This window comes from Ranitomeya imitator, chromosome 7 (genome assembly GCF_032444005.1).
Source record: "Ranitomeya imitator isolate aRanImi1 chromosome 7, aRanImi1.pri, whole genome shotgun sequence".
NCBI lineage: Eukaryota > Metazoa > Chordata > Amphibia > Anura > Dendrobatidae > Ranitomeya > Ranitomeya imitator.
Window position 1 is genome coordinate 90941859 of NC_091288.1, and position 12905 is coordinate 90954763.

Genomic DNA, 12905 nt, shown 5'->3' on the forward strand with positions numbered 1-12905 from the left:
CACCTTTATATTTCTTCACTCTACTGCTTTGAGCCCTGGTTTAAATATCCAACACTATCAGAGTCTGAGCTTCACTAAAGCCATTCTAGTTGACTAGAGAGGTGCCATGTCGGAGATGCCTGGCATGAGATGACCAGCGCTAAAGCAAAAAAAAACAAACATTTTTTTTTAAAGGTACCCAGTGGTTGTGAGGTGGATTTCAGCCCTTTAAGAGTTTTACTGGCAAGTTGCTGCAATGTATTACATTAGTATTATGAGAAATTTAGAAGGGTAACTGTACTTTCAAGTAATTTTCAGAATAAGCTGTCTTGTGTATGTACATGATGAATATCACCATTTCTGGCCATTATGTATCTTGTATTCTCCCCTCTCTCCAATTTACAGTTCACTGTGAGCTGGTCATAGGAAACAAGCTGCAGTGATGTCTCCCATAAACAGCAAACGGGGATACCTAGGCTTCATTTTTTTCTTTTTAGCATACAGAGACAAGCTGCAGCATGGAGGACATTACACAGCACAGCTAAGCTTGATGGATGTGAATTAGCTCTGGGGTGAGGTAAAGGACTTGATAGAAAGCTCACTTTGATATTTCTGTTTCTCCCTCTGCCTGTTTCCTCACCCTGCTCCTCACTCCTTCCCCATAGAGTAACATGGACTGTGGGAACTAGGCAGTCCTCTTGGCTAAGATGGATCTGAGTTGTTGTTTTCAGAGTTCAAGGGGAAGAGAAGTGTCTGATAAGTGGGGATGAAAGCCAATTTCTCCAAGATAAATTACAAAACTTCTTATAATCACTTGTACTATTGATTTATCCAGAAGGTTGTTTAAAGTACAGTTCCATTTCAAGATCTAAATCTGTGAAAAATGGAGGGGCGGACACAGCTATACAGTAGGTAATCAAAGGAACACCAAGAAAAATGAGAATGCTTCCATCCATTAGCCTTAAAAAAAGAAGGCCCTCGTCTTTGTGATGTCATTGAAGAGATGACATAAAAATGACTTCTTTTGATAAAGGCAAAGTACTTCCCACTAATTAGAACTAAGATGTTTCCACAAAGACTCTACTCCCTAGATTGTGCTGTTAACATCATCAAGTCACTTCATAGAGCAGTTCCTTAAGAAAAGGTTAGATCTAATAAGCTATTCCACAGTGGACTTCAGGCAAATTATGCATTTTTGTAAAATAGATCCTTAACACGCCTATATAATAAAAAAAACAAACAGCGGGATGTCTGTGCCTGTTACCAATAATTTATCTGGCAAAAAATGGGAAAGAGAATATGCCATGAACTTTGGATATGGGGCTCTTTTCTTCCTAATTAGCATGCAAATGTTGAATATGATGGTATCATTAAGGCTAAAAGGTGACATGTCGCACGCAACTAAGATTGTGCCGTCATCGCATCTAGTGATTTCCTATGGTGCTGTATTGTGACCTGGCAAAATTGCAACAGTTTCTAACATTTCCGTCGCTGGTCGCAATCAAGTCCCTTACCATAGATTCCTACTTGCATGTGATTTATCTGCTGTTTGTCCATTTTTTTTTTCAGCTCTATAATAATTGTACAACTTTAATTTTTTTTTTGAGTGCACACAACTTGCATGAGAATCACTACAGCGCGACATGTTGCAATTTAGTCCCTGACTAAAAGGGTTTGAGATTAGAAAAAACCCCACAATCAATATACATATATTGGTACCAGTGCTATTGCAGCCCAGTCCAAGTCGCTGGTCCTATGGATAGAGAAGTCTAAGACAGAAGCCATTATCCATTTAGGTAAAGCAGAGAGCAAGGCTCCAGAACAGAGGAATAGAGAGAAGGAGCAGCACGAAAAGGGTGGCCATATTTCTCATAGCACCAGAAGTTTACACATAAGGAAATGATCTACAAGTAATTGTGAAGTCATTACAAACCCTCCTCAAAGACAGAACTGCAAATACTGCTCTGTAAAAGGCTCGTGAAGAAACGTAAGTAACGTTTCTGGTGAAAGTAGTACAATCAATTTAATGAATATTTCACACCATAAGCATGGAGAATCATTGTGGAAGAAACTGTATCAAGACAAAAGAGAAAAAAATATTTCAGACCGGGATAAGGGAAACTAACATCTAATGGTAGCTGCATTTGCCCATACTTATTAAACAGCAGGGACCCAAGAAAGGAGAATACCTGCATTTTCTATTTCTGCACATGGACCTGTCAGGTTAGAAGAGGCTTTTTTTATTTTTTTCTCCCCAAAATCTCTATAGGTGAAAATATGAAAATAAAGTTGTTGTTTTTTTAATTTGGAGAAAGTGTAAATGCAACACTATACTGTAACCCAGGGACTATAAGGGACAGGATGTAAAGGTAACACACATGACAATAGCACCCATTTGCAATTAAGGCAGAACTCAGTTTATGACTTTCCGTACTTACTGGCCACTTTGGCAGAACCATATTACAAACTCATGAAATAATAGCGCTAAGTAAATCTTTTGCACCAATATCATGCTTGATGACCGTATACTATTCTTTGCACTTGACTAGAAACAGACATATTGAAATAAAACATTCTTGTTATCCTTTATTTTACAGATGCTATATTACTTACAGAATTATATGCCTATTGTAGGAATACATGCAGAAACACACTGCACACCAACATACACTACAAAAGATTTCATTATATGCAGAATATGAATAGGGATTTGGTCCTGTTGATACTGGGAATAGTCATGGATCACCAGATTCTGTTTCTGTTCAGCAAAGTGCACAATGACCTTATCCGGAAACTGCGTTGCTTGATTGGATATTATGATACCAGAAGTTTAAGTAGTAGTACATTAGTCAGCCGGGTGTGCAACAAGTCCCAAAAAAAGTTTATGAAGTAGGTTACCAGTCTCTAGAAAGTTTGGTATTCTGGTCTCTTTTAGGTGGGGCTGGAGGTGGTCCCCTTCGTAATGTTGCATAGCCTGATAAATGGCTGCCTCCATAGCAATTACCTTTTTGATGTTCACCTAAAACTTCTGGTGGTGGAGGAGGCAGTACCATATCATCCATTGTAGCAGTGGGTTCAGGCCTTGACAAACGGGCCGAGGTCAGAGAACTATGTCGAGTAATAGATTTTCGCTGTAGAGTCTTATTTAGGTCAGCAAGGAATCCAGGCTGTACACTAAGGCCAGGTTTGGGCGAAGTTGGGGCTTGAGGACTTACGGGAGCAGGTTCTGTCATTTCGGCTTGCATTAACCTCATGCTATCATTCCGTTTTGGCCTAGTTGGAGGTGGAGCCTTCTTTACAGATGATTTGGACCATGTCTGGGGCTGTGGATTTACTACTGCTACTTTTGGTGAGGTATTTCCAGAGAACAACATTGGTGGGGCATCTACAGGTGGAGGCGGAGGGGGCAGTAGCTCAATATCTGCTGGTGGAGGTGGAAATTCAGATTCAGAATCTGAAGGAGGAGACGGAAACTCTGTTGTAGGTTCTTTTGCTGTAGGCATCATTTGAGCAGAGAGATTTCCTTGTTGAAAAACCATCGGCAAGTTAACTCCTGAAAGATTAAGTTTAACTGGTTTTGGTAGAGCTGCTGGTGGGGGTAGTGACTCTTTAGAAGGAGATCCAGGAGACTCTGAAAATTTAGAAACAAGGCTGTCCACAGATGTCTTCTTAGATTCATGATACTCAGCAGAACTATTGGACTTAATACTAGAATTTCGTTGTGGAGTTGGTGGAGGTTTTTTCCCTCCAGGACTTGATGTCTTGCTTGTTTTCTTACCAGGGGAACCAGTTTTATCTGGTGTTGGTGAAGGTGGTGGAACAGGGGATGTTGAAGGAGGGGGTGGAGGTGGTGGGGGTGGTGGAGGAAGAAATGCTAAGCTACTTTCAGGAGGAGGAGGAGGAAATTCCGGTGAAGGAACAGAAAATGGTTGCCACTTTGGTTTTGCCTTTACAGCTGGCGGAGACTGAGGAACAGAACTTGGTGTTGCTGGCTTAGCAGTATCCGATGGAGGAGGTGGTGGAAACTGACTAACAATTTGCTTAACAGAGGGCATGGCTGACTGTGGAGAGGAAGGAGGCTTAGTGGAAAAGCTTTGCTGTTTTGGTAATGTTGGAGGTGGCGTAGGACCAGTTGGAGCTGATGTAGTTATTGAAGATTGTGGTGTTTGGGAAGGGGTAAAATGTAATTGCTTTTTGGGTGCGGTCGGTGGTCCCGTGGCTACAGTTGTTGGTGGATTTACAACAGGGACTGTGATTTTACTTATAGGTAGAAACTGTTTAACAGGGGCTTGGAATGAAGGTGGCGGAGGAGGTGGTGGTGGCAATGGTGGAGGCGGAGGAGGCTGAGCAGTCTGAATAGTGTTATTTTGTGGGACTTGATTAATCTTTAGAGGAGGTGGTGGTGGTGTAAACTGAGGTGTGGATGGCACACAAGGGTTAGGTTTTAGCATCGCCATAGCAGAACCAGGGGGTGGGGGTGGTGGTGGAGGGGGAGGAGGAGGAGGTGGAGGAATTGCTCCATTTGGAGTGACAACCATTTGAGGTTTTGTACTTAGTGTAATATGTTGACTTGCTTGGGTAGCTGATGGTGCCTTGAAATGAGGCCCTGGATATTGGGAAGCATTTTGTAATCTTGTGATGGTACTGTACTTTGCAAACAATATTGGGGTAGATTTGGACTGTGTGGGAAGTGGTGGAGGAGGTGGAGGGGGTGGTGGTGGAGGGGGTGGTGGAGGAGGAGGTGGTGGTGCTGCAAACGGTAAGGGTTGAGATAACGCATGTGGAGACACAGCTCTTATCTGGACTTGTGCCTGGGGGGTCAACGAAGTTAAGGGTCGTGTTAGAGTTTCAATGCGAGCCTAAAATGACAACAGAAAAAAAAAATACATGAATAAAAGTACATCTAAATGCAACCGTTGTAGAAACTGTACCAAAACATAGCATTGGATTAAAAGTGAGAAGTAAAATACAGAGGTAGAAAAATAAACTTCTGCACACAGGTCCATTCTGTATGAATGTGTATTTATACCTGCCTATGCTCTGCATCAAGCACCATCTTCAATCCCTTAATGGTGTACAAATATATTATCTGTGACATATGATCACAGACTGCTGTAAATGTACATCATTGTGATTGCACTCTCACAGAAGAATCTTGCTGGCAGATAGCCAGACGCAATGGCACGGTCTGATGAACTGACAGGCAATCACTTAATTATCAACTATTAATCCACACGTACCCAAAATAGCTTACGGTAATTAAAAAATGTTGCGTGTCCCATGTTTACATAGACAGGAAAATAAAATAATTAGGCTTTTGGAATGCAATGAAACAAAGCAAAAAAAATGTGGCAATCCTTAAAATGAAATTGTACTTCCAAAAAACGTAAAAATTAATCATATCAGAGAAATCAGCTTCCTTCCCCATTTATAGAGACTTCTTCCCATCTCCCCACCTCATAAACTCACCAGCCACTGTGAAATAGCAGCTGGAGCAAGACATGGACTGCAGGTGTCATATGACACAGCCCATTAATCGCCTCTGGAGAGAGGAGGGTGAGGAAGAGCAAGGGGAGGAAACAGGAAGGGACAGACCGAAAAAAACATTGTGCAGAGATCTGTAAGAAGTGTTTTACTTCACATCAGATGTTGATTCAAATCAACCCAGCTGAGCTCTGTTGTATTTCTGCTGCTAGCCCTCTCAATTTGAAATCCAGTCTGGGCTAGTAGAAAGAAACCAGCTTATATATTGTCTCTCATACAGCACACAGAGTGCTCGTCATTCACTTTATAGCACACAGAGGCAGCAGCAGCATGGAGGACATTATACAGCAATACTGAATTGTCTGGATGTGAATCTAGCCCTGGGGTGAGGTAAAAGACTTGTTATGAAGCTCAACAAGATCCTGTCTCCCTCTGCTTGTTTTCTCTCTCTGCTCCTGATTCCCCTTTCCCTCCATAGAGTACAATGTGCTGTGTCACGGCACAATGGGCTGGTAATCCTCTTGTCTGAGCAATAAGGAGTTGTGCTGTCTTTTTTCAGAGTGGATGCTAATTTCAGAAGGCTTGGGAAGACTAAATGGCTCATAAGTGGGGAAAGAAGCAGATTTCACTGATAAGATATATTACAATGTTTCTTTTATTTGCCTGTATAATTGTTGGAGTATGGAGTTTGTTGAAAATACAGTTCCATTTAAAAGTGGTTTACTGGGATTTAATGAAATGCGTCCAACAGCAAAAAATGTGGTAACGTAATACAATAGCCATAAATCATATTTCAAATCCACCACCATTCCAGCATTGCCTCTTTGTGGTCCCCGATGGTCATATACAGCAACATTACCTATATTGTTAACTTGACGGCAGCAGCCAATCACTGGTCTCAGCACTTATTCTGGTATGCATGGCAAATGACTGCTATGACCAGCGATTGGCTGCAGTGGTGCATCACATGATCAGCTGTAAAAAGGGAAGAAACTATTGAAACAACAGGCAAGTTATTCTTTTTCATGTGACTACACTGCCTGCAGTTGGGTAAATAAAAAAAAAATCCTGGACAGCTCCTCTAATGCTTAAGGGATTTACAGTGTGCAGATCTTGCATTAAAACAATTACTGTTTTCAATACTAGAAGATAAAAACAAACAGTGAACAGTTAATCAGTGCAGAATTGTAAAAATCAAATAAAGCACAAATTAAAAGGAAACACGAATATGCATCAATATCTGATTACAGCACATGAAACAACTGCAGGGCAAAGACAGCATTACAAGTAAGGCTATGTTCACATTAGAGAAAAGGCTTTTTATGCTCTTATCTTCATTTTAATGATGATCTAGTTTGAAATTTGTATCAGGTTAATTTTTATATTAATTTTTATGCACTGAAAATAAAAAAAATGCATTATTGTCAGTGTTTTGTTGCCCATTTAAAATTACATTGAGGACCAATGGGAAAAAATACACAGAAGAGATTGTTATTTTCTCCTCTTCTGTTGTTCAATTGATGATAGATATCGACAAGGAGGTTTTTTTTGGTCTATGCTAGATGGGACGTATGCAACTCATCCTGTCCATCATCAAATCATCCATTTTTATGTTAAAAAAAAAAAGTCCCATTTAATTAAATAAATGGAATCTAATAACATCTCTATGTAGATTTTGATCACAAGAGGTTCATAAATAAAAATAAAATAAAAACAGCTGCTGGGTGTGAACAGAACCAAAATTGTAAAGCGAGACAAAGGAGGATGGTGCGAAGAGGCAAGTTAAGCAGAACATAACTGATATCCCTATCCTTCTATTTGCAGCCAGTGGGAAAAAAAATAGTGCTCCGTGTCCCAGTGTGAACTTGCTCTGTCTATTAGTATTTATTGTAAGCCATTTTAATCCTCATGTACTAGATGGATTGCACTTCCACATACATCAGACAATATGTGGTTATATGCCGTGCGTGCCATGGGACGTATATACTGTAATACATTTCTGCAGATTGTGTGTGCAGCTCTGACTAAGGGCAAAGCCGGAGGGCGGTTGGTGCAGGTCACGCTCCATTCTACTTCACCCACATTGCAGACTCGTTTCTAATCAATGTTTGCAGTGTAATATTAGGTTCCTGAAGGACAAATATTCATGCACAGTGGACTCTAAGAGGAAGCCGACTCTGATCAGTTAGGCTACGTTCACATTTGCGTTGTGCGGTGCTGCGTCGGCGACGCAATGCACAACGCAAACCAAAATGCATGCAAAACGCATTGCTTTGTGACGCATGTGTCCTTTTTTGGCATGATTTTGGACGCAAAAAAATGCAACTTGCTGCGTCCTCTGCGCTCTGACGCGTGCGCCAAAAAAGACGCATGCGTCACAAAACGCAATGCAACGCATGTCCATGCGCCCTCACGTTAAATATAGGGGCGCATGACGCATGCGTCGCTGCGGCTGCACCCGACGCAGCCCGGCAGAACGCAAATGTGAACGTAGCCTTACTAATTCAGGGGTGTCCCACCAACAAAGTACATTTTAATTAATAGATCTTCACATAAGTTCCACAACTGGAACAATTGAAATGACGCATCCGCATACATGCGCATGTCCTGGGTACCCAAAGTTAAAGAAAGGTACGCAGGACGCATGCAGAAGTATGCAGAAGTAGGCGGGGCTTAACGGAGGACGTACTCAGCCCTCCGCAAAGCCCCCCGAATGCTAATGTGAACCCGGCTTAATGCCATGGTCAATATTTGGTCAGTATTTTACCTCAGTATTTGTAAGCCAAAACCAGGAGAGGAACAATCGGAGGAAAAGTATAATAGAAACACGTCACCACTTCTGTATTTATCACCCACTCCTGGTTTTGGCTACAAATACTGAGGTAAAATACTGACCAAATACTAAACGTGTGAACGTGGCGTAAAGGTGCCCCTGTGTAATGGCTGTGTCTGACCGTGCAGGAAGATGGTGGGATATACCAAAGCTCCTGGGCAGGGGAGAAAGCAAAAGAGTATGCAGACAGGACAGCAGGGGATCACAGCTCATTATTTCCCTGCCTGTTGAAAAATATTTTTCCTCACAGAAACCAGCTCTGTGATCCTGTCGTGTCTGTATACTCCTTTCCTTCCTCCCACGCCCAGGGTATGATCAGACCATGTTACTGCACGGTCAGACACAGCAGGGGCACAGTTATAAGATTATCTCACCACAGGAACACTTTATATAAACACATCCAACTGTGGAAGTTATTATTATTCCAAGATCTATTGATCAAAATGTATTTTGTTTGTGGGGAAAACACCTGTAAGTGCAGTGATAAAAAAAACATGCAAATATGATTGTTCATATGTACGTCAGTAAAAATCAACAGCTTTATCCTATTGCAATCCATGCAACATCTCCACAAATGTATGACGAAAGCTAAAGTCTGTTGTCTCCCCTGTACCCTGTGAATGAGATGAGCCTTGATGGAGGAAGAGTAACAACTGGATGGATTACAGGGAGTCTGTCAACCCTAAACCGGTAAGTAGATCGCTTATACAGCTATACAGTGCCACTACTCACCCATAATATTAGGTACGCCAACGGTGCACCGATGCCCCCTCATCTGCATGCAAAACAATCATTTTTTTAATGCGAACTAAAGCATTAAAAGGTATTTTTTATAGGGGTCACTACATACTTGTAACAGTGGTTTAATTAGCATGGCGGCGACAGACTCCTGTAATGGCTGTTCAAGTGAAGCACAGGCAATTGGTGCACTCCTGACGTGGCCAAAGGGATCAGTGTAGGTCCCCACCTACTTCTTTTCCACTTATCCCAACTGGTTGGCAGCTCTGGTCTAAAATAAGAATAGACATAAACGAAGAACAAAAAGATGCACTCAACGGTTTGGCCACTTCAAGGAGGCGACGAGTGCCTGTGCTTGGTTTGAACAGTTATTTCGTGTTGACAGACTTCCTTTAACAAAAGGGGCACCGTGTATAAAAATCAAAAACCGGTAAGTAGTGTTCAAATCAACCAATTTAAAATATTACTACAAGTAAAAAAAATGATAGCGCAGCCATTGTGATGCTTCCTTGCTGCTGTGCGGCAGAGCTGGGAGTTCTGGGCGACGCTGCTCGTACAGTACGAAGGATTATATAGGGGGCTGATCGCTGCATATATGCCCACTACAGAGACTGGAAGCCACAAATAATCTCCTTCAGGCTATCTTTGCCTGAGTAAGGCAAAGTAGGTTTTGCCTTTTGTGGCACATCCACATAATGTAGCATGAAAAGGTTGGATGCGGACCACAACATATCTGGCAACATTTAGAACGAGATTTGGGCCACAAAAAAAAGTAATAAAATGTTAACCAGAAGCCAGGGAATGCTTATGTTAAGGTTCATATTTTCAAGAAAGGATTAAGGATTTTTTTTTCTTTTAGAAAGTTAGTCTGGAAAATCCCAGTTAACAACATCCAGGTTAAATATGTGCTTTTTGGTATGACCCCTGACCTTAATACTGCCCCGTACAAATCGCTGTGGGCTTGATGGCCTTAGCTGTGGTGGGCTTCACATTTGGAACCTGGGACAATGAGGCAACAGGAGAAACACGAGCAATGAAACAAAATGCAAGGCGACAGAACAGCAACATGATGCAAACGTGTATATGCTCACCCCAATCAATAGAATTTCCCATGTTACAATGAGATTAAATCATTTTTATACAGGTCAATCAAGGGAACTGACTGGCAATCAATTATTTGCCCAATTTTACAAAAGGTTTCAGCAATGGTCTACAAACTTGCCCAGTGGAATGAGCAGATGACAACAATACAAATGGCGATGATTTCATATAATTATGAAATGATGGAAAATCTACAGTAATCTACATTATGGAATGGGAAATCAGGTGCGGGGCACAGAAATCATAGATGCAGAAACCAGCAGCCAGATAGTCATGCAGCCGAGCCGGTCATGCCCTCATTTCTTAAACAGGCATTGTTTGCAGGCGTTGCTACCTTGCTGGATTCCTCCAGCTGGGTTCCTCTCTTCCAGGCTTCGGAGAAGATGGAGCTCACGATGCTTTGTGAACGCATGTGGCTGGTGGCCAGGGAATCAGACAGTCCGCTATCTGATTGATTTGAATGGTTTGATTGGGATTCTGGATAAGAAAAAAAAAATTAAAAATCAGCAATAGGATAATTAAAAAAACATTCCAAGGTGGTAGCTATATTGTATTCATGTTCAGTATCTCCCCACTCTCAATACTAGGTATTTCTTTATTCTCCTTCGTTCCCCCTGCCATACACATCTCAGCACATCATTACCATAATTCATTCATTTCACAACTTATCATGCCACCCCCTAACATAATAACATAGAACTAAGGCTACTTTCACACTAGTCCGTCGGTACGGGCCGTCGCAAACCGTCGGCCCGACGTACCGGCGGACAGTGTGATTGATTAGCACAACTTGGGCAGCGGATGCAGTTTTTCAACGCATCTGCTGCCCCATTGTAATGTCCGGGGAGGAGGGGGCGGAGTTCCGGCCGCGGTCGGAAATGGGGGACTCGACGCACAAGAAAACGTTACATGTAACTTTTTTTTGTGCCATCGGTGCGCCAAAACACGACACATCCGTCGCACGACGGACGCAACGTGTGGCCATATGTCGCAATGCGTCAGTAATACAAGTGTATGGAGAAAAAAGGCATCCTGCGGGCACATTTGCAGGATGTGTTTTTTCACCAAAACGACGCATTGCGACGTCCGTCACATGACGCTAGTGTGAAAGTAGCCTAACAGGGTCCACGCACATTGTAGCATCATGTGTCCCCATAACAATGTGATGTGCAAGGCGGCATCACACAACGCCAACTTCACTAGCACTCCGCCCCTTATGATCAGCTCTCCCACATGACTCTGAGGTCACCGATTTTCTGCCCCCTATGACGGGTGCTCCCCACATCATGTGATGCCAACGTCATCCTCATCCTGCCCCTATCAGGCAGCCTGACCTCCTAAGATTTGCCAAAAACAAATCTTGAAATATGTAGCTCCAAGACAGGGGGTGTGGATTTTGACACATCCTTTAAATAACTGGTTTTGATGACACCAGACTACCATGGTGTACACACCACAGGCACAGGAGCGCACGCCAGTACACCATAACCAAGATAATTCTCATTGGCCACTGACGCTATTATCCAAAAATCCTCTTGGGGTCCCTTACGCTATGTAGGTTTTGTCTACTGCCAAATTACCAAAACAAAAAATTCCATAGCACAACACCATGGGGCAGATTTATTTTCCTTCCGAGAACTGGCATTGAAAAGTCACAAGGGTTTGCACAGCGAGAAACAATGCGATTTTGCATCTTGACATTTTTACGGCGACCCAGACAGCTTTCTGAAAGAAGTATGGAGTGTCTTATAAGGGCTTCATACACTCACACCAATTTACACCACAAAAGTAGCAGATTATAGATGACATTTTTGGGCCATGAAAGATGTGCCAAAGTCATTAGGAGGTGCACCTTACTCCAGCATACTGTGGATCAAAACTGGGGTACAAAAAGCCAGTCTTGGTCCAGTCCTCCTGTGTACAAAAAACAACAACCCTATATTGTGCATAAGTCAAATGCACTCAACTTATGGGTATAAAATATAGAATTTTACAGGTTGCCAACGCCAATAGGCACTAGGATTTCCTGCTTCATCTGGGTGTATTCAGACACATAAATGTAACCCAATTATTCTGCTAAAGGCAAAAATGTGCGCTAAATCGAAATGTATGCTGTACCTGGTAAACTAGAAGAGCTGGAGCCAGATTTCATGCTGGAGCTGGACAGCGAGGTCCAGTCATAAGCAGCTTCTGTCCGCTTCAAGGCTTCCTGATAATTGATGTACAGCTGCTTCCCGTACTACAATGACAAGGAGAACGTCAGCACATAAGAAGCCAACAGTATGGAAGAAATAATGCAAAAGCCGTAAAGCCACATGAACCCCAGTCCTATACGGGACACACATGCACTTCTATGTCCACGGAGGCGCTCTGGAAAGACATCTGGACCTGAGAATCCTGCCATGCTTCAATGTCAATGTTATGACTTATTCCAACTGGTCACCTGAGCACAACTTCACAAAAATTCAAGGTAACGTTTGTCAGGAATCAATCTCCATCACATAGTGATGTACAATAACAAATTGTATTGTGGTACCGTGTTAGCCAGAAAAATCGATGCGAATACTTTTCTGCCCAATGATGACAGAAGCATTCTGGGAGTAATACCTTTATTGGCTAACCAGAAAATAATCATCATATTATTTTCTGGTTAGCCAATAAAGGTATCACTCCCAGAATACTTCTGTCATCATTGGGCAGAAAAGCATTCACATCCATCACATAGTGAAATTCTCATGTCTTTACTCCCCGGGCCACGCTGTGACCCCTG

The 12905-nt window shown here is 42.3% G+C and overlaps 1 protein-coding gene across 3 annotated transcripts in view; it reads right to left on the bottom strand.

The window, feature by feature from the left end:
- Nucleotides 1–2552: 2552 nt before the first annotated feature.
- RAPH1 (Ras association (RalGDS/AF-6) and pleckstrin homology domains 1) overlaps nt 2553–12905 on the bottom strand; it is a 191589-nt gene continuing 181236 nt past the window's right edge. For 2 of the 3 annotated variants that reach the window (XM_069733659.1, XM_069733660.1), the window contains 3 exons: nt 12254–12374; nt 10470–10612; nt 2553–4838 (listed from right to left, as the gene is read on the bottom strand). In XM_069733659.1, coding sequence (XP_069589760.1) covers nt 2874–4838; nt 10470–10612; nt 12254–12374 — 2229 coding nt within the window. In that variant the 3' untranslated portion in view covers nt 2553–2873. Of the gene's footprint in view, nt 4839–9963; nt 10034–10469; nt 10613–12253; nt 12375–12905 lie in introns of all 3 variants that reach the window. The other variant, XM_069733661.1, reaches the window with a different exon arrangement.